At 36.2% G+C, this 26,455-nt stretch overlaps 1 protein-coding gene and 1 pseudogene across 5 annotated transcripts in view; both read left to right on the top strand.

The window, feature by feature from the left end:
* PIK3C3 (phosphatidylinositol 3-kinase catalytic subunit type 3) overlaps positions 1-26,455 on the top strand; it is a 153,876-nt gene that overhangs the window by 79,505 nt on the left and 47,916 nt on the right. For all 5 annotated transcript variants that reach the window (XR_010933046.1, XM_067699228.1, XM_067699227.1 and 2 more), the window contains 8 exons: positions 3,699-3,766; positions 10,173-10,278; positions 11,759-11,875; positions 17,222-17,353; positions 19,534-19,662; positions 20,321-20,390; positions 22,030-22,094; positions 24,759-24,843. Coding sequence is in view for 4 of the 5 variants with exons in the window: in XM_067699228.1 (XP_067555329.1) it covers positions 3,699-3,766; positions 10,173-10,278; positions 11,759-11,875; positions 17,222-17,353; positions 19,534-19,662; positions 20,321-20,390; positions 22,030-22,094; positions 24,759-24,843 (772 nt within the window). In the remaining variant the exon portion in view is untranslated. The remainder of the gene's footprint in view (positions 1-3,698; positions 3,767-10,172; positions 10,279-11,758; positions 11,876-17,221; positions 17,354-19,533; positions 19,663-20,320; positions 20,391-22,029; positions 22,095-24,758; positions 24,844-26,455) is intronic.
* LOC137203335 (integrin beta-1-binding protein 1 pseudogene) lies at positions 6-2,784 on the top strand (annotated as a pseudogene).

The raw sequence follows: 26,455 nt of genomic DNA, 5'->3' as shown, positions 1-26,455 counted from the left end.
TGAGTACAAAGCTTTTCAGGTTTCCTATAGGAGAGATCCTACAAGATAAACGTTTAATGTTGGTCTTGAAAATATTGATTTTGATTAATAAACTAAATATTACAACTTTATTAAATAACCTGGTTTATGATGCATGTTTATAACTTTTCCTCCCAACAAAAAGTGCCATCTTCAGTTCAAGGCATTTTATTGGTGCTTTGGACATATAAATGAATTCAAATGCAGTGTGAAAATAAACTGGGCTTAAATATTTTTTTAAGGAAACTCAGAATATTTATTGTTAACACATTTATGAACATTACTGTAATTGTTGGTGTTTGTGATTACATTGTAGAAATGTATGACTTTGATACTAGGGGAAATACACTAAGCTGCTGTTTTTAGCTTATACAGAAAAATTAAGTTCTTTTAGCTAAGCAGAGTAATTTTTGAGGTACGACAGGTCTTTTTGGCTAGTGCTACTCTGAAAATTATATTTGGGAGTGCATTTACAGAAGTTGATCTAGTATGTATTGTTGATTTTTCTCCCTAAGACTTCTAATTTGAGAAGAATCTTTCACACCCCTGATGTTGAAAATAAATAATACATACTTGATATTAGAAAGAAGATTGATTTTCTAAATGTATATATTATTGCTTTTAGTAAAATTTTAGGAGTTAATGTTGATAACTGAGTGACGTTTGTTTTCAGTATTAACTGTTAACCAGAGTTTGCTTGTCTGCCTACCTCTTGATGTATTCGAAAATACTGAAAAAAAGAATTTTAAATTACAGGATCATAGAATCCTTAGGGGAGCCCTTTGAGGAACCATTCACCTCCAGTTTCATTATTTTGCCCTTTCAGAACTAAGGGATTGATTCAGTAATCAGTTCATTCACACGTTTTTGTTTTCTTTGCTTTTTTTTTGTTTTTTTTTTTTGCGGTACGCGGGCCTCTCACTGTTGTGGCCTCTCCCGTTGCGGAGCACCGGCTCCGGACGTGCAGGCTCAGCGGCCATGGCTCACGGGCCCAGCCACTCCGCGGCATGTGGGATCTTCCCAGACTGGGGCACGAACCTGTGTCCCCTGCATCGGCAGGTGGACTCTCAACCACTGCGCCACCAGGGAAGCCCAAAAAACTAACTCTTCATGGTTTGGATGATACCATACATCCCTTGTTTTCCTCTTCACCTCTCTGGCTGTTCCTTCTTGGTTTCCTTTGTCAGCACTTTCTCCGCTGCTTGACACTTTATTGTTCCTCAGGGTCCTCTTCTTTTCTCAATTTATCCTCTTGCACTAGGCTGTAGTGATAAACTCAAATTTATATTTTTAGCACATTTCTCTCATCTGAGTTTTAGATTCATATATTCCAAATATGATTTCTACTGTATATCTGACAGGCATTTCAAACTTGATGTTTCAAAATACATCTCTCTCCCCCACACACTCTTGCCTGTTTCTCACCTGGAATTTCCATCTGTGATGTAACAAATCAACCCGTTTGCTAAATCCATAAATTTGGGAATTACTGTCAATTCTTTTTTTCTTCCTACTTCCTCTCCATCAGCAAGTTCTATTAATTATATTTCCAAAATATTTTAATGATCTGTTACTTCACTCTATCTCCACTCTCACCGTTTACTCTTCTAGACTACTGTAATAGCATCCTGACTGATCTCAGATCTGTACTATTCAGAGCAAATAGAGTCATCTTCAGAAAATGTAAATCAGATCATCTCACTCTCCTGCTTTAGATCTTTTGTTGAGTAGCGATTGCCTTGAAAATAAAATCCAGAATGGGGGTGGCTGCCGTGGCTCTGGCTGCCCTGGCGATGGGTGTCTGACCCTGATCGCAGGTGGCGGTGAGGTACCTTGTTTTTCTGACAAGAATTGACCATGTTGGAAGGAAAGGAAGCTATCTGTGCAGACTGCTGTCTGTGGAACCTTTGAAGACGATAAAATAGTGTTCGATTCTGTAGGGGGCGCCTCTGGATCAAGCTATGGTGGAAGATGTTGCAGAAAGACAAAAAGCGACAGAGCAGTAGCAGCTCCCAGAATACTGAAATCAGTACTAAGAGCAAGTCTGTAGATTCCAGCCTTGGAGGGCTTTCTTGATTCAGCACTGTGGCAAGCCTTGATATTGATTACACCCAGAGCTCAGTACAAAGCAACAGTCATTCAGATACCTGTGCAGAATTTCGAATAAAGTATGTTGGTGCCATTGAGAAACTGAAACTCTCTGAGGGGAAAAGTCTTGAAGGGCGACTAGACCTGATAAATTATATAGATGTCACCCAGCAAGATGGAAAGTTGTCTTTTGTTCCTCTGGAGGAAGAATTTATTAGTTGTTTCTAAGTATGGTATAAAAGTATCCACATCAGATCAGTATGATGTTTTGCATCGGCACACTCTATATTTTATCATCTGGATGATCTGTTATGATGATGGTCTGGGGGCAGGAAAAACCTTATTGGCTCTGAAGACCACAGATGCCAGCAACGAAGAATACAGCCTGTGGGTTTACCAGTGCAGCAGCCTGGAACAAGCACAGGCAATCTGCAAAGTTTTATCCACTGCGTTTGACTCTGTATTGTCATCTGAGAAACCTTGAATTGTGCAATAAGGGGAAGTAGACTTCATGTGCAAGATCAGCTGTTTTCTCAATAGTTCTGTTTTCAGTCTGTGGTGTTGAACTATTATAGAAATATGAGCTATCCTTTGCTCTAGATTTTCTGAAGAAAATGCAGTGTATAAAATAGCAATCATTTGTTTTTCTGTTAAAATGTGTCTTATTTTTTTTTTAATAAAAAAGGGACTTCCCTGGTGGTCCAGTGGTAAAGAATCCACCTTCCAGTGCAGGGGATGCGGGTTCCATTCCTGGTCAGGGAACTAAGATCCCACATGCCGCGGGGCAACTAAGCCTGGGCGCCACAACTACTGAGCTCACGCACCTCAACTAGAGAGACTGTGTGCTGCAAACTACAGAGCCCATGCGCTCTGGAACCCACTCACCACAACTACAGAGCCCATGCACCCTGGAGCCTGCGTGCCACAGCTAGAGAAGAGAAAACCCGCATGCCACAACTAGAGAGAAGCCCGCACACTGCAGTGAAGAGCCCGTGCACCACAACGAAAGATCCCACATGCCTCAACGAAGATCCCACATGCCGCAGCTAAGACCCAATGCAGCCAAAAAAATAAAATAAAATAAATAAAATAAAATCCATACTCAGTAGTGTGACCTTAAAGGTCGTCACAATTTGGCTTTTACCTACCTTTTCAGCATCCTTTACTTTAGTGTTCACCATATTTCAGCTACATTGAGCCTTTTAAAAGTTCCTTGAACAGTTAGGTTCAGGGCCTTTGTACATATCGTCATTTTGGTCTTGCCTAAATATCACATCCTCATTGCTGCCTTCTGACCTCCCAATCTAAACTATTGCTGTGACTTCCTTTAATGCTTCTCTCCTCCACCAAATGTTAAGCTTCCAATAGGACAAGGAACTCTGCAAACCATGGCGTCCTTAGCCTCTCACATATCACCTGGTTTAGAATAAATACTGGATGGTGGGATGGAGGGATAGATGGATGCATGAAAATATGATCTGTGACATAGATATGTAGATGAAAACCGATAGGCAAATGTAGACTCTCTTATTTCCCCCTTGTTAATAGCAGATGGTAATATAATATGTATACATTTCTTTTAATTCTTTCAGCAAGATCTGTGTACCTTCTTGATATCAAGAGCCTGCAAAAACTCAACACTGGCTAATTATTTATACTGGTATGTGAAATAATTTTTTGTTTATTTTCTCATCACTGTTCAAGACTGTTTTTTCCCATACTGTAAACAAAAAAGCAGTTTAAAATAAAGTATGAGCAATCATCAAAAGCCTATGCAGTATTTATATCTAGCTGTATTTCTTTTTTTTTTTTTAACATCTTTATTGGGGTATAATTGCTTTACAACAGTATGTTAGTTTCTGCTTTATAACAAAGTGAATCAGTTATACATATACATATGCTCCTGTATCTCTTCCCTCTTGCGTCTCCCTCCCTCCCACCCTCCCTATCCCACCCCTCCAGGCGGTCACAAAGCACCTAGCTGATATCCCTGTGCCATGCGGCTACCTAGCTATCTGCCTTACGTTTGTTAGTGTATATATGTCCATGCCTCTCTCTCGCCCTGTCACACTAGCTGTATTTCTTTACAACTGTGCTAATGGAAATGCTTATTAGCACCACAGTTTCTCTTCCTTTCACTAACTTTCCAGGATCTAAGATAAAACTGGGTAAGATAATCGTTTTTTTCAGTTTGATGTCTGCTTGCCTTTTATGCTATTTAAGTAGTGTAAGTATGATACTTCACTGTCCTTCAGGATTATGTATTTTCACATTATTTACTAAAACACTGGAATCATGCAAGGACAGAAAATTAGAATTTGAAGTTACTTATACATGAGGAAACTGAGGCAGAGGCATGATGTAGCTGAACTTGGTAAAACCTGAACTAGGATTGGATCATTTATCTCACATTTTGCCATTTACAGAGTATTGTCAGTGACCTTTTCTCATTTGTTCTGTGAAGTTAAATAGGGCAAGTGTAAGTATCTATTTTACATGAGAGCAGGTTTCCTGAGTGAGTTACATGAAAGAAAGAGAGGAACTGAGGCATAGAAAAGCTAACTGATTTACTGAGACACAATTAATGTGAAGCATGGCTCCCTTTATCTGTCATAGAATTCTAAAGTGTAAAGAACAAGTACCTTAAGCCACAATGAGAAATATTTTGGTTCAGTTAAAGAAAGCACTAGGATTAAATACTAGACAAGAGAGCCTTATCTAGTTTTATAGAGCAAACAAAGGGCAGAGCCAGTTGGGTAAGCTCTACCTGAAGCTTTCTGTACATTTGAGAGAACATTTTTTTAAACTTCCTGAGAGACTTGATACTTTTTTGTTGTTGTTGTTCTTGTTGTTTTTGCGGTGTGCGGGCCTCTCACTGTTGTGGCCTCTCCCGTTGAGGAGCACAGGCTCCGGACGCGCAGGCTCCGCGGCCATGGCTCATGGGCCCAGCTGCTCTGCAGCATGTGGGATCTTCCTGGACCGGGGCATGAACCCGTGTCCCCTGCATCGGCAGGCAGACTCTCAGCCACTGTGCCACCAGGGAAGCCCAAACTTGATACTTTTTTTAACTGTAGAAATGATCTCTGATCTAATCTTACTGCTCAGTTTACTGCGGTTAACTTAAACAGTACAAATTAATAGCTGTTCATTCTGAAAGGTAATTGTTTTTGAAGAATAGTGAGGTGTTTTGCTTTCCGTGTTTTAGACTGAGTTGGAGAACTGTCCTGTAGGTCAAATCATTAACTTCATTTTCCCACTCTCCAAACATAATCTTATCTGGATACTGCTCTTGTAGCCAATAAGTAGATAAATAAATCAAGGCTCTTTAATAAACGTGGGTGTTCATTACTTACATAACAAATATTTCTTTAGTTTCAGCCTTCACGGTTCTCTTCTCATTGAAGAAAAACCACTTTCAACAGTCTTAACTAAATCACTCATTTTTTCCCCTTTCAACAATCTTAACTAAATCACTCATTTTTCCCCCCCTTTGGGACCTGTAATTTTATTTTTCCTATTGTCCTTAGTAGTGGAAGGAAAAATAGTTCCTTGCTTTTACTTTAGAATTTAATATAATATTCATAAACCACGTTTCCCTCACCGTAACTTTCAGTGTGTCCTTGAAAATACTTCCACAAAATGTTTTGGCTAGTTGTTAATCACCATTTTTACTTTGAAAATTTTGCTTAGAAATCATTGTATTACCAGATAGGTACTATTTCCTTTTAATGTAACCTCTTGCTTCCTAATGTTCTCCATATTCTAATCTGAATTCTTAAGTGTATGTCTATTCACTGGTGTTATGGAAAAATATTTCCTCATAAAAATCTGGGTAAATAATTCAATGGAAATTTAAAAAAAAATGTGTGGGGCACAGTGCCAAGGTTTGAGTAAGTACTTTTAAGCTTCTTAGGTATTTAAAATTAAGGTTTTATATATTTTAAAAATCATTTACTAAGAATTCCTTTATAGATATTTTTATTTCCTTGTGATATTCATGGAAAGTTTACTGTGGCTCAGAATTTATAGTCTAGAGTAGTCACTATTATAAGAGCTATATGTATGTATACTGATTATGTGGTGTTTAAAATTATGTATTCTTTGGATTTGAGTATAGACCAGATTTCATTGTAAAATTTGAAATTAGTTGCGATAGCATCTTTGATATCTTATTTCAAGTAGGAAGAGTTTTCAAACCATTCTGAAAGCAGCTGAACAGTAGGAAACCTATTAGATGAGCAGTTTCCAACGAGGCAACAGTTTCTGTTCAGAAAGAGCACTTTGTTTTCTCCATAGATAATAAACAAAGTACAGCCCTAGCTCCCAGGCTTATAAGCATTCCATCAAACTTAGATTTGATTTGTGTTTTCCCACTATGTCTCTGATTCACTGATGCAATAGCATGTGCTATGTCTATTCATTCTCTGAGGAGTAATTGTTTTTCCCATATTTATAATCTGCATATTTCATATTCAGAAACACTCATGGGGAAGAAAAAGCTATTGATGTGGACTTCTGACTTTGGTACACACCACTTTTGTGATTGTAGGGTGAAAATATGGGAAATAATTTCAAATAATTGACTTAAAATAATCATTCTATTCCTTTGAACCTGGACAGAATAGTATAAAAATATTAATCACATTTAACAATTTATATGCCTCTCAGTCTAAGCTTACTCTGTTATAACAGATGTATTAAAATATAAATTTTACTTGATTGTGCTATTTCCTTTTGAACATTTTGAATTTCCTTGTTCATTTGTTCCCTTTCCATTGATTTAAACAGGATTCCTGCTATAGTTGAATCCTTAGAGGCCTACAGTAGTACAGACAATCCTTTTAAAATGAATAGTGTCAACATTTTAAACCTCAGAGGGGAGTTATAGTCTCCAGTCTGTAAAGTGTTGGGCATCAGGATCTGTAAATTGTTGCAGTTTTTTTTATTTTTATAGCTATTCCAGTATGTTGAAATTGAAAGTAAACTTTGGCTGCCTTGACATGTTTTTCTGTAACTTTTAAGACCTTTCAAGGTAATAAAGGTTATTTACCTCACAAAATGAAATTGCCAGGAAACAGGTAGCCCACTGATGTCATCATATGATGGGTACCCAGGCAATTTTGTCTGCATTTCTACTTGAAGATGACAGGTTTCAAGGAAGCACCTGAGAGTGCTTTGTAGAGTCTCCTTACTGCTGAGAACAGAGAATTCAGAAGTGACTCAAATCTAGGTCTTCTAGTCTTGACCTAAATTTGTCCTTCATTTTGGAGATGACACTGTCATTTTTATTTTAGATGGACTTTTCCTTTGCATAAGAACTTTGGCTTGAATGATTTTGAGAGGTGTTTGATATGTGACCTTTATCACGTAGCTGCAGCCATTGTGTTTACTTGGCAGTCAATGGGACCTGAATAAAGCAGTGGAGCCGTATATTGTGGTCATCTGTATTACTCCTTTAGAAAGGAGTTGCCGTGTAAACACAGGAAAACACAATGAATATACTAAGGTGATGGGAATAGTCAAGGACTTTAAAGGGTTAGAGAGTATGGACTGGGTTTGAATCTGTATTGACAGTTTCAAGATTGAAAAATGCTTTCTTGAATTTTTGGTTTAGAACTCTCATTCTATAAGGTAGATATAGTGTCAGGGTTTAGTTCCTCATACCACTTTACAGAAAATTCTATTGTTAGGTTATACAACTCTGAGGACTTCCAGATCACCTGGGAAGTCAGTGGGAGAAGGCTCTTAACTTTTATCAACCTTTAAAACATTTCTTTGTGTAAGACTATATTGTGTATGTCAAGGGCTACTAAAGATTTTTAAGATACGGAATCTGGCATCGGTTTCTTTATAATCTCTGAAAGGAGCTAGGAGTAAATGTGTGAAACAGTGACGAGCAAGGTAACATTATCAGCACAAGTTGTATGAGAGGCTGTGCCTGTTTTAGGAAGGCAGAGGAGAAAGAAGTTGTTAGGGTTTGCAGAAACTTCCTGGAAGAGACGGAGTGTCACCTGTATTTGAAGGGTGGGTAGAATAAGGAAAGGTGGAGGTGGGAAGGTGTTTCTAGACAGTACCGAAATATGAGCGAAAGCACAAAGTGGGGGTGGTGGGGAGTCGAGCTGATTGGAGTGTGAATGCATGAATTGGAGATGGTGGAAGTTTGAACCAGAAGCTTATGGCCACAGAAACTGTTTTAAAATAGTAGAAAAGCGGGAACCATTGATGTTTTTGTTAATATAGGTGGGACATGATGAAGGTAGTTTAAAGAAGAAAAATTTGGATGATTGTATTGATCAATAAGGGGTTTGTTTTTAGAGTTAGAGAAGCTAGGTGAGAGGTATCTGCTGGTTGATTCCAGACAGGGCTTGCTAGTGGTACAGTACAACTACAAGAAGCATTTTTTAGGAAAAAATCAACAGGGCCTAGTGACTAATTGGATATAGGTGTTTGAAGTGAGGGAATGTAACCTAAGTTTGGCTCTAGATGCACAGACCACAAATTAAACACAAAGTGCCGGTTATAGTTTTAGGTAGAACCTGTGTTCTCTGGTTTGGTTACAACCTCACGTGATTCAAACTGTAGCCTAAATGCCTGAAATATTGATAATGCCTTCAATTGAGATAGAAAAATAACTCATTTAGTGTGATAACTTCAGTTTTACACATCTTCAGTTAAAAATGACAAGCAGTGTCTTGAAAAGGGGATCTGCTGCTTGAAAATTAGGGTAGTTGAATATAAAAGCAGATCACCTAATGACATGCAAAGTTAGGCCTTAGATGTGGGAAAAGGGATATATATTAATATTTGAGAATTATCAACATTGAGATACTTGTTAAATCCATGAAATTGTAAGCTCTCTGCTCTTATGAAGTTTACCTTCTAGATGGTTAACTATTTTCTTTCCAGAAATAGTATAAAGGAAAATAGTAAGCCCTGTGATTTGAGATTTGTGAAATACTATCAGTTAAGGAAGTTGAAAAGTTTCATGTGGTTTTTAAAGGTCAAACTGTGAGAGTAAGCTTAGTAGAAAGAATTCTAGCCGAGGACCCCAGAGTCCAGGGTTCTGATTTCAGCTCTTCAGTCAACCAATTGTGCCACCGTGGGCAAGATACAGCCACCTCTAAGTTTCGCTATTGATAAAATAAGCAAGTTTGAAACTGCACATCATTATCCACTGAAATCAGTTTTAAGGCTCACAGTCTAGCATTTGTTATTTAAAGAAAAGTGAAATAGAACAGAGTAACAAATATTAACATATTGTTCATAGAATATTGCTTTGTGAAATTTTTTTCAGTTTTATGCATCTGTGTGCACACATGGGCTGTGTGTAACGAGTTGTGATCTAAAATGTATTTGTTAGTATGGCTTGTTCCAATCAGAACAGTTGGAAACACTGGATTAGACAACCTCTAAAATCTAATCCAGTTCATTGTTTATATGATTATATGAATTGTATAAGCAGTTTAGGTTTAAGACTATATTTATATTTAAAATTTTTTAACTCTCTAAAACCACAATTTTATGATGGAAAAATTGAAGATTATATATGGAATTTTGAGAAATGGGGAAATTGGATATGAAAGGAAAAATTAAGATTTTAATTTATCTTTCAGAGGTATGTTAATGAAAAAGCTTCAGTGTTGTTGTTGTTTTTCCCCAGAATAAGAGAGCCTTATGTAATACCAAAAGTATTACATATATTTTGAAAATATTTTTGTTCATGAGTTACTTGGTAGATTTGTGAGCTTATATAATTTCTGAAGATGTTAATGCTCTGTGTACCTCATAAAGCATTAGGAGAAAATGCTCATTTTGATGCCAAATTTTTTAGAAAGTCTAGGATATTGTACACATTAAGGCATTCTGTTATTAATTTACCTTTATAGAAGGTTATATATGTTGTTCCTGAATTTTCAGCTTTAAAAAGAGTGATAATAAAATGTGTTTCATTACTCCCATTATTTTTGCAAATGTGAATTGATCTGTTTTAATGGAAAGGCATAAGTGTTTACAAAATGATTCTGAGTTTCATTTCACATTTACATGAATGACTTAACATTTTTAAGGTATGTGATAGTGGAATGTGAAGATCAAGATACTCAGCAGAGAGATCCAAAGACCCATGAGATGTACTTGAATGTAATGAGACGGTTCAGCCAAGCATTGTTGAAGGTAACCATTTAATGTAGGGGTTGGCAGACATGGTGCATGGGACATATCCGGCCTATTGCCTGTTTTGGTATGCCCTATGAGCTAAGGATTTTTATTTTTAAATAGTTGTAAAAAATCACAAGAGGAATAATACTTTGTGACACATGAAAATTATGTGAAATTCACATTTCAGTGTTCATAAGTAAAATTTTATTGGGACATAGTCATGCTCATTTGTTTTCATATTGTTTGTGGTCACTTTTGTACTCCAATAGGAGATAAATATCTGGTATGGAATCTCTATAGTCAACAAGACCTAAAGTAGTTAATCCTTGGCCCTTTATAGTAAGTTTGTTGACCCCTGATTTAGTAAAATAAACCTATACCTGGAACAAAAAACCCCCAAAGCTTTGCTTTTTTATTTCACTCTCTGTTTTCTGTTTTTATTTTTAAGACTAGGTTTATTTATATAAATCTGGTAATGATCATATTACAGATACTTTCTATATAACTTATATTTTTGCTTTTATAGTTTCTAGAGGTATGTAAGCCATTTTTCGCCTGGTATTCTTGTGATTGTTAAGGCAGTGTCACAGTTCAGCGAGCAGAAGGTGCACAGGCAATGAAAAGAAAACTGTCACGACATTAACTGTGATTTGCTGTAGAAATGTAATATTTTACTTCAGAACATCTTTATCTGCTGTTTCATGTTTCATTTAAATTTTCTTAAAAACTTAAGTCACATCTTATTGAACTCTTTGAGTCTAAACTTTTGTACAGTTCTCAGAGGCCAGAGATTCTCTATATCTAACTGACTAGCAGATAAGCAGTTGGTCCTCTCATAATTTCTGTCACTTATAACCTTTGTCATCCTGTGAGGAAATTTCACTTTCTTTGAGCATAAATTTCCATCTTCAAAATAAGGATGACAATTGCCAAGCTGCCTTTATCAATGTAATTGGAGAGATTAAATGAGAAAATGTTATTTTATAATATTTTATGAACTGAGAATTACTACATGAGACTTTATAGCATTTAGTTTTTATGACTTCTGTTTTACTAAGCAAGCATATCATATTACTCTTTGAGAACTTTTTTTTTTAAGTATATATTTATTTCCTTGAGGATAGTATTGTTTCTACTGTATGCCCAGCACATTTTTGAAGAAATTATAGGCTTCCAGATATTTATTGAACTGGTGAGTGAATACATTTTGGGTGAATGAATTCTGTCTTGTCACATGGTTGCGTGTGGGAAAAAAAGTACAATTTTTGATAGACCAGTATTCGCTGAAGATTCAGTTAATTTTCAATTGTGGAAGAGTTGGCGGTGTTTAAGATAACAGATTTATCATTATCTCTGAATAAAGGTAATTTTTTTCAATACTACTTTGTGGTGAAGTTTGTGGCTATTAAAAGAATAAAGATCACCCATGCTATTGAAGAAACCCTAATCATTATGCTACATAGAATTAATCTTTCTTTCCTTTGAATCCCTTCAGGGTGATAAGTCTGTCAGAGTTATGCGTTCTTTGTTGGCTGCACAGCAGACCTTTGTAGATCGGCTGGTGCACCTAATGAAGGCAGTTCAGCGTGAAAGTGGAAATCGTAAGAAAAAGGTAAACCTTTGGGCTTTGCTTTCTGTTTATGACTAATAATGTCTTGGTATCATAAAATACTGAGTTTTGGTACTGTCTCTTTGGTTGATATATTTTATGGAATTCTTATCATGCAATTACGGCCATACCTCGGAGATATTGCAGGTTCTGTTCCAGACCACTGCAGTACAGCAAATATCACCATAAAGTGAGTCACATGAATTTTTTGGTTTCCCAGTGCATATAAAAGTTAGGTCTACACTATACTGTATAGTATAGACTATACTGTAGTCTGTTAAGTGTGCAATGGTATTATGCCTAAAGAAAGCAATGTATATACCTTAATTAAAAATATTGCTAAAAAACGCTAGCCATCATCTGAGCCTTCAGAGAATCATACTCTTTTTGCTGATGGAAGGCCTTGCCTCGATGATGTGGCTGCTAACTGATCAGGGTGGTGGTTGCTGAAGGTTGGAGTGGCTGGGGCAATTTTGTAGAATAAGACAACAATGAAGATAATTAATCTTTGCCACGTCAGTTGACTCTTCCTTTCACTAACAATTTGTTTTCACTGTAGCATGCAGTGCTCATTGGCAGCATTTTTACCCATAGTAGAACTTCTTTCAAAATTGGAGTTAGTTCTCTCAAACCCTGCCACTGCTTTATCAACGGACTTTATGGAATATTCTAAATCCTCTGTTTGTCATTTCACCAATATTCATAGCATCTTCACCAGAAGTAGATTCCATCTCAATAAACTACTTTCCTTTGCTCATCCCTAAGAAGCAGCCTCTCATCTGTTAGTTTCATCACGAGTTTGCAGCAATTCAGTCACAGTTTCAGGCTCCCCTTCTAAGTCTAGCAAATCTTGCTAGTTACTTCTTCCACAGAAGTCTTGAACCTCCCAAAGTCATCCTAAGAGTTGGAATCAACTTCTTCCAAACTCCTGTTAATGTTGATATTTTGACCTCTTTCTGTGAATCACAGTTATTCTTGATGGCATCTAGAATGGTGAATTCTTTCCAGAACATTGCCAATTTACTTTGCCCATATCCATCAGAGGAATCACTAACACTCACAGCCTTATGATAGTATTTTTTAAGTACTGAGACTGGAAAGTCAAAATCAGACTTTGATCCATGGGCTGCAGAATGGATATTATGTTAGCAGGTATAAAAAACATTAACTCACTGTACATCTTCACCAGAACTCTTGAGTGACCAGGTGCATTGTCAATGAGCAGTCATATTTTGAAAGGAATCTTTTTTTTTCTGACCAGTAATCTCAACAGTGGGCTTAAAATATTCAGTAAACCATATTGTAAACAGATGTGATGTCATCCAGGCTTTGTTCTTTATTTATAGAGCAGGCAGTAGATTTAGCATAATTCTTAAGAGCCTTAGGATTTTTGGAATGGTAAATAAGCATTGGCTTAAACTTCAAGTTGCCAACTGCATTAGCCCCTGACCAGAGAGTCAGCCTGTCCTTTGAAGCCTTGAAGCAAGGCATTGACTTCTCCTCTCTAGCTGTGAAAGTCCTAGATGGCATCTTCTTCGAATATAAGGCTGTGTCATCTACCGCTTTTGTTAATTATCTTAGCTAGATCTTCTGGATAACTTGCTGCAGCTTCTACGTCAGCACTTGCTGCTTCACCTTGCACTTTGATGCTATAGAGATGGCTTCTTTCCTTAAACCTCATGAACCAAGCTCTGCTAGCTTCAAACTTTTCTTCTGCAGCTTTCTCACCTCTTTCAGCATTCATAGAATTGAAGAGAGTTAGGACTTGCTCTGGGTTAGGCTTTGGCTTAAGGGAATGTTGTGGCCGGTTTGATCTTCTATCCAAACCACTAAAACTGTCTCCGGATCAGCAATAAGGCTGTTTTGCTTTCTTATCATCCATGTGTTCTTAGTAGTTTAATTTCCTTCAAGAACTTTTCCTTTGCATTCACAATTTGGCTGTTTGGCATAAGAGGCCTAGCTTTTGGCCTGTCTAGGCTTTCAACATGCCTTCCTCACTAGCTTAATTATTTCTAGCTTTTGATTTAAAGTGAGAGATTTGTGACTCTTCCTTTCACTTAAACACATAAAAACCATTGTAGGGTTGTAAATTGTCCTAATTTCAACATTGTGTCTCAGGGAATAGGGGAAGAAGAGAGAGGGAGAACAGCTGGTCAATGGGGCAGTCAAAACGCACGTAACGTTTTATCGATTAGGTTCTCCGTTTTATAGGGGCTTGGTTCATGATGCCCCAAATCAATTACAATAGTAACATCAAAGATCACTGGTCACAGATCATGATAACAAGTATAATAATAGTGAGAAAGTTTGAAATATTGTGAAAATTACCAAAATGTGACATAGAGACACAAGGTGAGCAAGTGCTGTTGGAAAATTGGCACCGATAGTCTTGCTTGACACAGGGTTGCCATAGACCTTCAATTTGTAAACAATGCAATCAATATCTGCATAGTGCACTAAAGTGAAGTGCAATTAAATGAGGCCTGTTATAGTAATAGGAGTGGTTAGAAGTACAGATTATGTATGGGACTCTATTTTATGAGTTTATATACATTGATTTTTATCCACACAACAACCCTATAAGTTAGGTACTATTATTATCCCAATTGTAAGGAAAAGTAGGTAGTAGGAGGTTAAGTAATTTGCCAGATGTCCTCAGTTAGTAAGTGTTGAAATTAGGATTTGTACCCAGACATTCTGAGTCCATATTTTTATCTACAGTGCTTTTCTGGCTCTCATTTTAGAATCTTAGTATCTTAGAATACAATTTATTTGACATGGAAAGAACCTCTAGAGATTATTTAGACTAGAATTTTTCTGAGAAAAAGAAGGTCCAGAGTAACTCACCCAAGGTTGCAGAACTAGTGATAGTGACTGGCAATGTGTTCTCATGGCCAGTACATTGATTTTGCTCTCAACGGGGTGAGGTTTCTACTTGATGATAATAGATGAGCATCTGTTCTTCAGATGTTATTTTTCCTGATCTTTTGCCCAAATGATATGAAGGATTCATCTGATACCTTCTCTTTACCTAATCCCATAAATGGAAAATCTTTCTTGGTGACATTTGTAAAACACCACAACACATTTTACTGTCCTTCAGAATTGTGAGAGGAAGGCGGAGAGACTAAAAGGTGAAAAATTGAGTCAGGAATTTAAAGGCAGGGGATCAGGTCTGGCAGAGATGTGTGCAGGGAATAATGTTAACGAGGTTAGGGAGGAGAAAATAGGCTGCAGAGAAACACATGTTTATTGAGTCGGCGTTTTCTTTGTTTTTGAGAAGAATCACAAATCCTGGTTAAATAACTAAATTCCTACTGCTGTTCCTCCTGGAGCCCTTCTCTCCAGAGGTGCCCTGGTGAGGAGCAGTGTGACCCCAGTGCCCACCATCAGAAAGAATGCCTGTTCTTTTGACTGTCAGTTTGGGACATGTATTTAAAGCGCAGTTTGTTCTTATGTGACATAACTCTTTTGTTCACCACCCATGAGCCTCTGGATACACCTCAGTTTTCGCTGTTCTGGAAGTTGACTCCCTACTGGAGACAGCACTTATAGTCCCCCCAAATAAATGTTGTTTTTGCCACATATTGCAAAACACATATTGTTTTTTCCTATATTTTAAGTCAGACAGTCCTAAATATAGTATCAACATTGGCTAAAAATCTTTTCAGACAGTTTTTCATGATGTGATAAAAGACAAACATAGTTTTATTTACTTAGTTTTACTAGAAACAAGCCCTCGAGTTTTAGTGAAATGCCAAGATGACTCTCTACCACCATTATTTGTGTTATTGCTAGGAATAATGAAATGACTACAGCTAATAATTTGCAATCATATGTAATAGTACTTTTCCATCCCTCATAACGAAGTTGGGAGAGAGTTGCCTTGGTGAGTGCAACGGCGTTAAATGTGTGGCCAGGGGATCCATGAGTTAGGTGTCAGATGGTAAAACAAATAATAATATTGTTGCCACCTTCTTTCCTTTGCTGATCTCATTTAAGGAAAAATTCTCTTGATTGAGGTCTTTGAATGTAGATATTTGAGTTCCAATAAAAATGCATTGATGCCACACTTTTAAAAAACAATTAAAGCTTTCATTTTGAATGTTCAGTAGTCTCTTTTCACTTTGTGTTTCTTTATGTTATAATATTTATTCTATAAAAATGTATCACATGCCTACTGTGTGCCAGGCACTTTTCTAGGTTCTGAGGATACAGAGGCGAATATAAAAATCCCTACCTTTAGAATGTAAGGACCTTACATTCCTGTTGGAGGAGAAAGTTAACAAAATAAGTAAAATATATTTTATGCTAGATAGAGTCATGTGCTTTGGAGAAAAAGCTGGAAAGGGGAATAGGAAGTGCTGGGTTCGAGTATTAAGGCAGCTTTTCACTTCTCAATGGAATAGTCAGGAAGGCCTCACTGAGAGTTGACATTTGGACAGAAACCTGGAGCAAGTAGGGGAGCAAGCCACTGAATAACTAGAGAAGACTATTCCAGCCAGAGGAGCTGCAAGCACAAAGGCCCTGATATGGGAGCATGTGTGACATGTTTGAGAAATAGGAAGAAGCCCAGTGTATTAGGTCAAGTTTTCTCCCTTTAAGAACAAGCTCACCTGTTTAAAGAATGCAATACTCTCACAGCTTTCAAAGGAAATAGATTGTTATTTTGAAATTGAATAGATGGGCTTGGTCTAAACACTATAGATGCTGCTAAATGACAAAGCTGTTTCATCATGGCTTGAATTTCTCAATTTCTGAAATCTTGGCTCAATGCAGCGTGCATGTGAGCTAAAGGAAATAAATAAATGGTGATATCTTGGGAAAAGTTCGATCAGACAGAGTCAATGAACAGTAAAAGGTAAGGTCCAAATTCCTCCAAGTAAATTGAGTTTACTTTCTAAACCCAATACATGCAATGGAACAGCTAATGAAATTCTTGCTTAATATTTGGTCATGAGAAATTAAGCTTCAAATGAAATTAGTTTCTCCTTGTGACTTCACAGATCCTTTGAAAATAGAAATTGCATCTTTAAGTCCAGCTTGAGTATATCCCTGATTATCAGTTGCAGCAAGAGAAACATATTCCCTAACCTTATGAAAGTCCAGCTTTTCATAGGTCAAGGGATTGCTCCTTTTAAAGCATGCTGCTGCTTTTGTCAGGTGGATTATAAGTGCTTGTCTCTCACACATACTCTCTCCTTTATGTTGTATTACTTCGCATATACTTTTATGGTGCTTTGCAAATAATTTAAAGTTAATAGAATCAGTCTTTATGTCTTTACCATGCGCTTTAAAAACTCCTTTTCCATTTTAACCTAATTAGTACTTTCTAACTTGTTCTCCTAGAATGAGAGACTACAGGCATTGCTTGGAGACAACGAAAAGATGAACTTGTCCGATGTGGAACTTATCCCATTGCCTTTAGAACCCCAGGTGAAAATTAGAGGAATAATCCCAGAAACAGCTACATTATTTAAGGTAATTGTGGTGGATCTTTAGACACTACCTTTGAAAAAAGATACCTTTTATTTATCAGTGTGTTTTAAGATCTTTTTGTATTATCAGTAGACATTTTTATGTGAAATGTATAAAATATTTTTATATCTGGATTTTTTAATCTTTAATTTTTGAACTATTTATTAATCACCTGATTTTTCTCATGTAAGTTTTTTTTAAAAAAAATTAAAAGTTAAATCGCAAACTTAGACATTATAAGTTCCCGTGGTTAGATATGAGTTCTAGTTAACCTATGACTTAAATTTTTTCTTGTATTTTCAAGTGTAGTAATTCTCTTTAGTCCTTAATAGCATGCCAGACTTTCTTTTGGCTGGCCACCACCTGGATAGTTAGAAAGAACTGGTAGCAGCTGCCTTCTCTAAGCAGGCCAAAGGGCTGAGCATCATTACTTGTGAAGAAGCATCATTATCTGCTGGGCATCATATTGAAAGGTCTCTCTGAGGCATGATGTTTTAGGTCTTCTGATTCTAAGGGTGGAAGGGCATAAGTTGCATTGGGATATTACTTTGTATCAGATAAGAAAGGGCTCATAGATCAACAACTTGGGTATATGAAAAGGGGTGTGATTACAGTAAAAAATGGTTGATTTTTTTAAGGGTGTGTTTAAAGGCAGCCCATGGCAGCCCAACTCACACAACTGCAACGTAAGTTTCATAAAGCAGTACTTAACCTTACTGCATATTATGGACTCTAATAGTTTCTATTCTTTTAAAAACTGTTCTGTTGCATTAATTTTTAAATGTTTGCAACGTATTTAATTGGTTTTAAAACTCATTATTGAATTATATCTTGCAATTTGAAAAATGCTGGTACAGGAGAGAAAATGCAAGTATTTCTTAGTTCTTGCTAGAACTCCCAAATAAGACCTGCTTCTAATATTCTCATTCCCTTAGGACTAATCAAAACCAGTGAATCAAAAAAGGAGTTTTATTATTTTTTTGCAAACAGGATAAAAAAGAATATCTAAGACATAGAGCAGGAGTTGTAAGAGTGGGGCATAAGAATCTATCATTATTGTTAGGTGTATTCTGGATCCATTTTTTCCTTAATAATATAATTTTATAATTATGTCTTATATACACAAAGTAGATGGTCAATAAAATATCATGGGACATCTTTTTAATCCTAATATTCAGTCCTGATTTTTTTCTTCCAGCTCTTATTAAGTATGTGGGCATTCTTAAAAATTCTGAATTGCAGTTAGCAATTAATGGTTCTAGAGTGTTTACTACATAACTCTAGCATTATAATTCTTAACCATTTTTGAGTCATGAATGTCTTTAAGGGTCCAATGAAAGTGATGGATTGGATACTTTAGAATGTTACCCATATGCTTGTACATACACTGAAATGTCTGCACAGAGTTGTAGGGGAATCCATGAATTCCTGTTGTCTTTTTATGAACTCCTTAGAGCTGAAAAGGTTATGCACCTAGTTTTCAGTATTTTTAAACAGTATTTTGTAGACCTTAGCTTAAGAATGAAAGCTAGATCTCCATGGGGAGTGAACCCCTTAAGGCACTGGGATTAGTGCTTAGTTATCCTGAGATTGTCAGCTGCTTGCATTAGATTTCAGATGAAATCTAAATTTCAGAATCAGATCCGAATCTGAAAAGGGAAATTACAACAAAGAACCTCTTGCTTATCATTTATCTTTAGGAAGATCACTTCCAGTTCTTCTTGAGCTTTTGTGAGCTAGGGTACAAGGTAATTTATAAAATAAATTTTGCCTGAGGTGATAAAAGGATACTACAAATTTAAGATAATTTGAAGTTTGGAGTTTCAGTCCACTAGAGGTTGTAGGTTCTAACCATATATTCTTTGAAGCATTTTTGTTGCCTTTTCCCCCAACATTTTATATGAAAGTTTTCAAACATACAACAAAGTTGAAAGACTTTCACAGTAAACAACTGTATACCCACTTCTTCTATCCTGTTATTAACATTTTACTGTATTTGCTTTGTCACACGTCTGTTCATCCCTCTGTCTGATACTTTTTATGCTATTATTTCTCATGGCCTGTATAAATTAAGGTTATTATTATTTGTTTTCTTTATTAGACTCATTTCTTTTCTTTAGATTATTATAAATTTCCCCACATTTCCATCTTATATAATTTGAAAATAATATTTTTATTTCCAGAGTGCCCTTATGCCTGCACAGTTATTCTTTAAGACAGAAGATGGAGGCAAATATCCAGTTATATTTAAGCATGGGGATGATTTACGCCAAGATCAACTTATTCTCCAAATCATTTCACTCATGGACAAGGTGAACATAACCTTATGTTGGTAGGGAACATATTTTCATTTTAGAAATTGATGATTTAGTGGATATGCTGTGCATGGACAGAATTGTTTTGTAACATTCAGATGCAGTCCTAGAAAGCTGAACAATCTCCACTTGATCTTGAGCAAATTTAGTTGTTTTTGTACACTGCAGGATGGCTCTTATGATTAGTATAAAATGAAACTGCATGTGTTCCTTTTTATAAAAATGTTTTTCCCAGTTAAGTTCTTTCAGTGTTAAACTTAGTAATTTTCTTCCTCTTAGTCAATTAAATCTTCTTCTTTTTAAAATCCTGTTTCTGTCCCTGGCTTATAAAGGAAAATATTTGTCCTCATTTCCTTTTTCTGTGTTCTAAAATACTTTGTGACCAGTAAGGCCTGCATAAATCCTTGGGAGGAACCCTTCTGTTCATCAAAAACTGACAGTGATCTAGAAAAAGATAAGAAATTTGACATGCCACTGTGTAAAGTGCTTAATACATTTATTTTGATGATCAAAGTTAAATTAACTAATTGATTTAATTAAGCCTTAATTTAGGTTTACCTTCTAAATCTCTGTGTATTAAAGTGCTATAGTACTTGCGTGCAAAACTATTTTATAACATTCTTTTCATTTGGTTAATATAACTTTTGATCTTAAGCTGCTACGAAAAGAAAATCTGGATTTGAAGTTGACGCCCTATAAAGTATTAGCCACTAGTACAAAACATGGTAAGTTTATTTTATAACATTATTATTTATTTCAGTGTCCAATGAGTATACTTTTCCTCTTTTATTATTTATTTATTTATTTATTTATTTATTTATTTTGCGGTACGCGGGCCTCTCACTGTTGTGGCCTCTCCCGTTGCGGAGCACAGGCTCCGGGCGCGCAGGCTCAGCGGCCATGGCTCACGGGCCCAGCCGCTCCGCGGCATGTAGGATCTTCCTGGACCGGGGCACGAACCCATGTCCCCTTCATCGGCAGGCGGACTCTCAACCACTGCGCCACCAGGGAAGCCCTACTTTTCCTTTTCCAATTGAAAAGTGTTAAGAATGTTAGAGATTGAACTCATGTGTAACACTGAAGACCACTTGGGCCTTCCTGACTGCTGGCCTACCTTCCGTCTCTCCCTCCCTCCCTCCCAATAAATTGATTTATTTAGCTTTCATTTGCTCTTGGGACAAAGACAAAAGCCTTAGCTTAGTTTACAAGTTCTTGCATGGTATGACATACTTCTGCACCTATCTCTGTCACCTCTTTCTTGCCACTCTCCCCCTTGCTTCTTAGGCTTTAGCCACACCAGCCACCTTCCATTTTCTCAAATGTACCATGCTCTTTTCAGTCTTATATGATCATTGTCTTTAATATCCTTTCCGCTTTACTAATTAATCTTTATTATCCTTCAAAACACGGTTCAGATGTCAGATGTCCTCTGATCCCTGTTGTAATATAGGTTTCCCTATGCTATTCTCTTTCGTTCATAGTTTTTATCCCAATAAAACTTGCAAGCTTGTAAGATCTTTGAAAGCAGGGTCAAGGCTCTATTTTTGCTTATCTGGCGAAGTTCTTGCTACATAGTAGAAAAACTATAAACGTCTGTTAAGTGCATTAATGCAGACTGTTCAGTATTTATAAGAATAGATGATACATTTCTTACTCTAAAGAAATATACAGTCTCCTAATTTGCATGTGAATGATTATAATGTAAGACTTACCAAAACCAGATCATGGTTATGATCCTGAAATAGTTTCCATCATTCAACGTTGATTTTTTTTCACAGATTTGTAGTTTTATACTTCTTTTGTTGTCCCTAGACTTACCAGATTTACTTTTTCTCTTTATTCTCCTGTATTCTATCTTCTTTCCCTTCTTTTTGGTAGTTTAAGGGATTTATACTTCCCTCTTATATCATTTCCAGGGAATGGCAGAAGATGGAGTATTACACAAAGAAAGCCAATGAATATACTATAATTTTAGGGTTAGGTGATTGATATTCCACAATTCCAGATTTCTTAAAATGATTTTAAATTCAGAATAATTTTAATTGACATATGTTATAATACTATAGAAAGAAATTTTTATTCCAGATTTAAGAAGCCTAGCCTATTACTTTGTGTTCCTTGTGTATAATAATAGAAATTGGCCTTGAGAAGCATACAGATTGTCAGCTAATTTTTTTTTAAAGTTTCCTTGTATTTCCTATGATGTAAATGCCAGTGTATACTAAATACAATGTTTATAGACCTCTTTAAGCTTTTAGGTTTGTAGTGTATACATTTTCAAATGAAGACTGTTCTTAGCAGAATCTTTATTTTTATTGCTTCACCAATAGCTATGCTTAATACAATGCATCTGTTTCTGTGTAGGCTTCATGCAATTTATCCAGTCAGTTCCTGTTGCTGAAGTTCTTGATACAGAAGGAAGCATTCAGGTATAGTATCTATTTTAAAGATTTATAAATTTCATGAATATATTCTTATAAAAATTTCAATCTTTATAAAAAGTATATAAAGTTAGAAATGACAGTCTCTTTTTATCACCTGTCTTCCCTAAAGTTGTTTTCCTTTCCTGAGAAGTAAATAATGCTAACAGTTAGAAATGCTTCCATGGTAGATGTTCAGTTCCTTAAAATGGGCCTAACATATAATAGGAGATCAGGAATTAACTGGTAAACAAATTTTAAATTTGTTAAAGTTTATGGTTGTATTATATTTCAAAGTATGGAAATATTATAATTTATTTAGCCATCAGTGAACATTCTGATTATTTCCGATTTTTGTTGTTTGTCAGAACAGTCCTACGGTGATATTTTTGCTTGTACATGTTTTGCACAATTATTTTTTTAAGACCCTTATCCCCACCTCCAAAGTCATTTCTCTCCTTTAGTATAAGAAAAGACAAGTTTTTTCTGGGACTAAGCCATGTATATCTTTGGATTTTTTTTTGTACATTTAAAATATGTGAATTAGTGTTTAATTCAGAATTCTTATTACATCTTAATAGTTTATTTTGTTAATTTTTAAATATAATTTTTCTTTTTCCTAAGAAAAATGTATATAATTCACACAGAAAAATTGATATGCCTGAGATGAAAAATAATACAGTGAAAGGCTTGATAGAGGATATTTGCTGTAGTGTGTTTTTGTGTTTCTCAGTTTAGAGTGTCTCAGTAATTCAGTATGGAGTTTAGATTTTCAAGAAAGCGTTACTCTGTTTTGTTGGCAAAACAGGTGGTTGATTCTGTTGTTTGGTTTGGGATACAGTCATGTTCAGTGGTTAAAAGCTCACACTCAAAACATCAAACTGCCTGAGTTTGAAGTTTGGCTCTGCAGCTTTCTAGCTATATTTTGTGTAACCTTGCAAGCAGGTTAGCCTTTAGCTGGTATTTGGCTTTCTGTGAGAACTTGGCTTTTAACTGATAAGGGTGGTTCACATACCTAGACTGTTTGTACAAATAATATGATTTATAGCAAACAACCTGCTTTCCTTCTAGAATTTTGATAGTTACTGAACTAAACAGACTGTAGAGGGTGCCTGTATGACCAGCCCCCAGTAAGTACGCTCAGTGTATGCCTTCACAGAAGACAGGAAGGAGGATTGCACATGGAATTCACAGGCTTTGCCTGTGTATTTTTCCCACGCTGATCCTGTTGTGTATACTTTTACTGTAATACACACTGCTGTGGTACAACTGTAAGTTGAGTCTGTGACCCCAACTAACAAATCAAACCTGTCAGAGGTGTAGGGGACCCCCTAACATACCCTTCAAGTCTCAGTTTTTATATCTGTAAAATTTGGATAATGATGAAGAGTACCTAGCTCTAGAATTGTTCTGAAGATGACATGAAATGTATGCAGAGCTTTAACACAGGTTCTAACTGAAGTAATTGTTTAATAAAGTTATCAATTATTATGTTGCTCTGTGCAATTATGATTTTGTAAATTAAACCAATGACAGTTTGTGTCCTGATTCTTAGTTTCATGTGTGATCTGTGTAAATAATTTTGCTGAGTCATAGCTTATCTTATCTTCAACTTTAGTAGATAATTAAAAATTGTTTTCTAAAATAATTGTTTTTATAAGCAACTGTTTCTCATTGCTACCCATCTTTGCCTAATCTTGGTATTGTCAAACTTCTAAATTTTGGTATTTATTATTATTTAGTTTTCATTTCCCTGATTACCTGAAAGATTGAGTATTTAAAAATACGTGTAGGCCATTTATTTCTTCTGTGAAGTGCTTGTTCATATCTTTTGCGCATTTTCATGTTGGGTCATTTGTCTTTTCCTTATTGATTTATAGGAGTTCTTTATATATTCTAGATATAGATTCTTTGTCAAACTTACAAAGTGCTCCAAAAAGCTTAAAACATAGGATAAACTTACTTTTTTAATAGTATGTTAGTTGTATTTTCAAATAATATACACTGTGTATTTTTCTTTAACATCTAGATGTAAGGGAATAGGTCCAGTTGGTAATCTGGGGGAAAAATAAATAAATGCATGATTTTCCCCAGTGTTTCCAGACTCTTTGGACACTCTAGTGTATTTATTGTGCCCCTATAATTCTTTGGTTCAGTCTTCATCTCTTATATTTATCTTTCTATCACTTTCCTCTGAATCTGAAAATTCTTAGCATTGCATTCTAATTATTTTGAAAATTGGAATGTAACTTTATTGAGTTTATTAATGGTAACAGTGTTTCAGTGGCCATCCTTAAAAGGTAATTTTTAAAACTCATGTTCACTTTTAGGAGAATGTATGATACCCAGAAAACCCCTCATGTTTACATTCAAGAGAAAGGTGAAACAAACTGGTAAATTAAGTATAGAGATATAGCAGTAAGTTTATTTAATGTTTTCCCCTGTGGTATAGAAGTAGCAGGCTTTTATTTATTTATTTGTTTGTTTGTTTGTCTTAGCCTATAAGCATAGTAATAAGACTGATTCCTGAGGAATATGCTTCCTAAAGTCCACATTTTATAATTACTGACTGCTGTACACCAGACACCTTTTTGTCATTATTTACAATTTTTAAATGCTAATTTGTTTAAGGATTGTATTGAATTTATAAACATGAAAATAATATCTTTTCAGAACTTTTTTAGAAAATATGCACCAAGTGAGAATGGGCCAAATGGGATCAGTGCTGAAGTTATGGATACTTATGTTAAAAGCTGTGGTAAGTATTTCAACTTACTACGTTTCATTGATATGTGGAAATAAAGGAAAACAAGCTATCCTGATATTACCATACTCATACACATTTAGAACATGTTAGGATTTTTTCTAGTCCATTTGGGCTACAATAACAAAATACCACAGACTGGGTGACTTACAAACAACAGAAATTTATTTTTCACAGTCCTGGGGGCTGGAAGTCTGAGATAAGATGCCAGCCTGGTCAGGTGAGGGCCTTCTTTGGGTCAAAGACGTGTTACTGTATCTACACCTGTTGGGAGGACCTAGGGAGCTCTGTGGGGTATCTTTTATAGGGGGCTAATCCCATTCATGAGGGCTAAGCACCTCCCGAAGTTCCTACCTCCTGACACCACTACCTTGGGCATTAGGATTTCAGCATGTGAATTTTGAGGGGACACAAACATTCAAACCATAGCAGTTTTAAATGCTGTGCAAGAAGATTAAAAAATAGAAAATGTGAAAAAAGAGGTCATTAGTGTTTTGACATAATAGTAGGAATAAGGTGTAAATTCTGTTTACTCTTTTATAGATGCATCTTTTTTTTTAAACATCTTTATTAGAGTATAATTGCTTTACAATGTTGTGTTAGTTTCTGCTGTGTAACAAAGTGAATCAGCTATATGTACACATATATCCCCATATCCCCTCCCTCTTGCATCTCCCTCCCATCCTCCCTATCCCACCTCTGTAGGTGGTCACAAAGTACCGAGCTGATCTCCCTGTGCTATGTCTCTGCTTCCCACTAGCTAGTTATTTTACATTTGAGAGTGTATATATGTCCAGAACACTCTCTCACTTCATCCCAGCTTACCCTTCCCCTTCCCTGTGTCCTCAAGTCCATTCTCTACATCTGTGTCCTTTTTCCTGTCCTGCCCCTAGGTTCATTAGAACCTTTTTTTTTTTTTTATTCCATATATATGTGTTAGCATATGGTATTTGTTTTTCTCTTTCTGACTTACTTCACTCTGTATGACAGACTCTAGGTCCATCCACCTCACTACAAATAACTCAATTTCATTTCTTTTTATGGCTGAGTAATATTCCATTGTATATATGTGCCTCATCTTTATCCATTCAATTGTCAATGGACACCCAGGTTACTTCCATGTCTTGGCTATTGTAAATAGTGCTACAATGAACATTGTGGTACTGGACTCATTTTGAATGATGGTTTTCTCAGGGTGTATGCCCATAGTGGGATTGCTGGGTCATATGGTAGTTCTATTTTTAGTACTTTAAGGAACCTCCATACTATTCTCCATAGTGTCTATATCAATTTACATTCCCACCAACAGTGCAAGAAGGTTCCCTTTTCTCCACATCCTCTCCAGCATTTATTGTTTATAGTTTTTTTTTTTTTTTTTTCGGTAAGTGGGCCTCTCACTGTTGTGGTCTCTCCCGTTGTGGAGCACAGGTTCCGGACGCGCAGGCTCAGCAGCCATGGCTCATGGGCCCAGTCACTCTGTGGCATGTGGGATCTTCCCGGACCGGGGCACGAACCCGTGTCCCCTGCATCAGCAGGCAGACTCTCAACCACTGCACCACCAGGGAAACCCTGTTTATAGATTTTTTGATGATGGCCATTCTGACTG

Source organism: Pseudorca crassidens, chromosome 12 (genome assembly GCF_039906515.1).
Source record: "Pseudorca crassidens isolate mPseCra1 chromosome 12, mPseCra1.hap1, whole genome shotgun sequence".
NCBI classification, from domain to species: domain Eukaryota; kingdom Metazoa; phylum Chordata; class Mammalia; order Artiodactyla; family Delphinidae; genus Pseudorca; species Pseudorca crassidens.
This window is presented reverse-complemented; position numbering and strand designations above follow the sequence as displayed.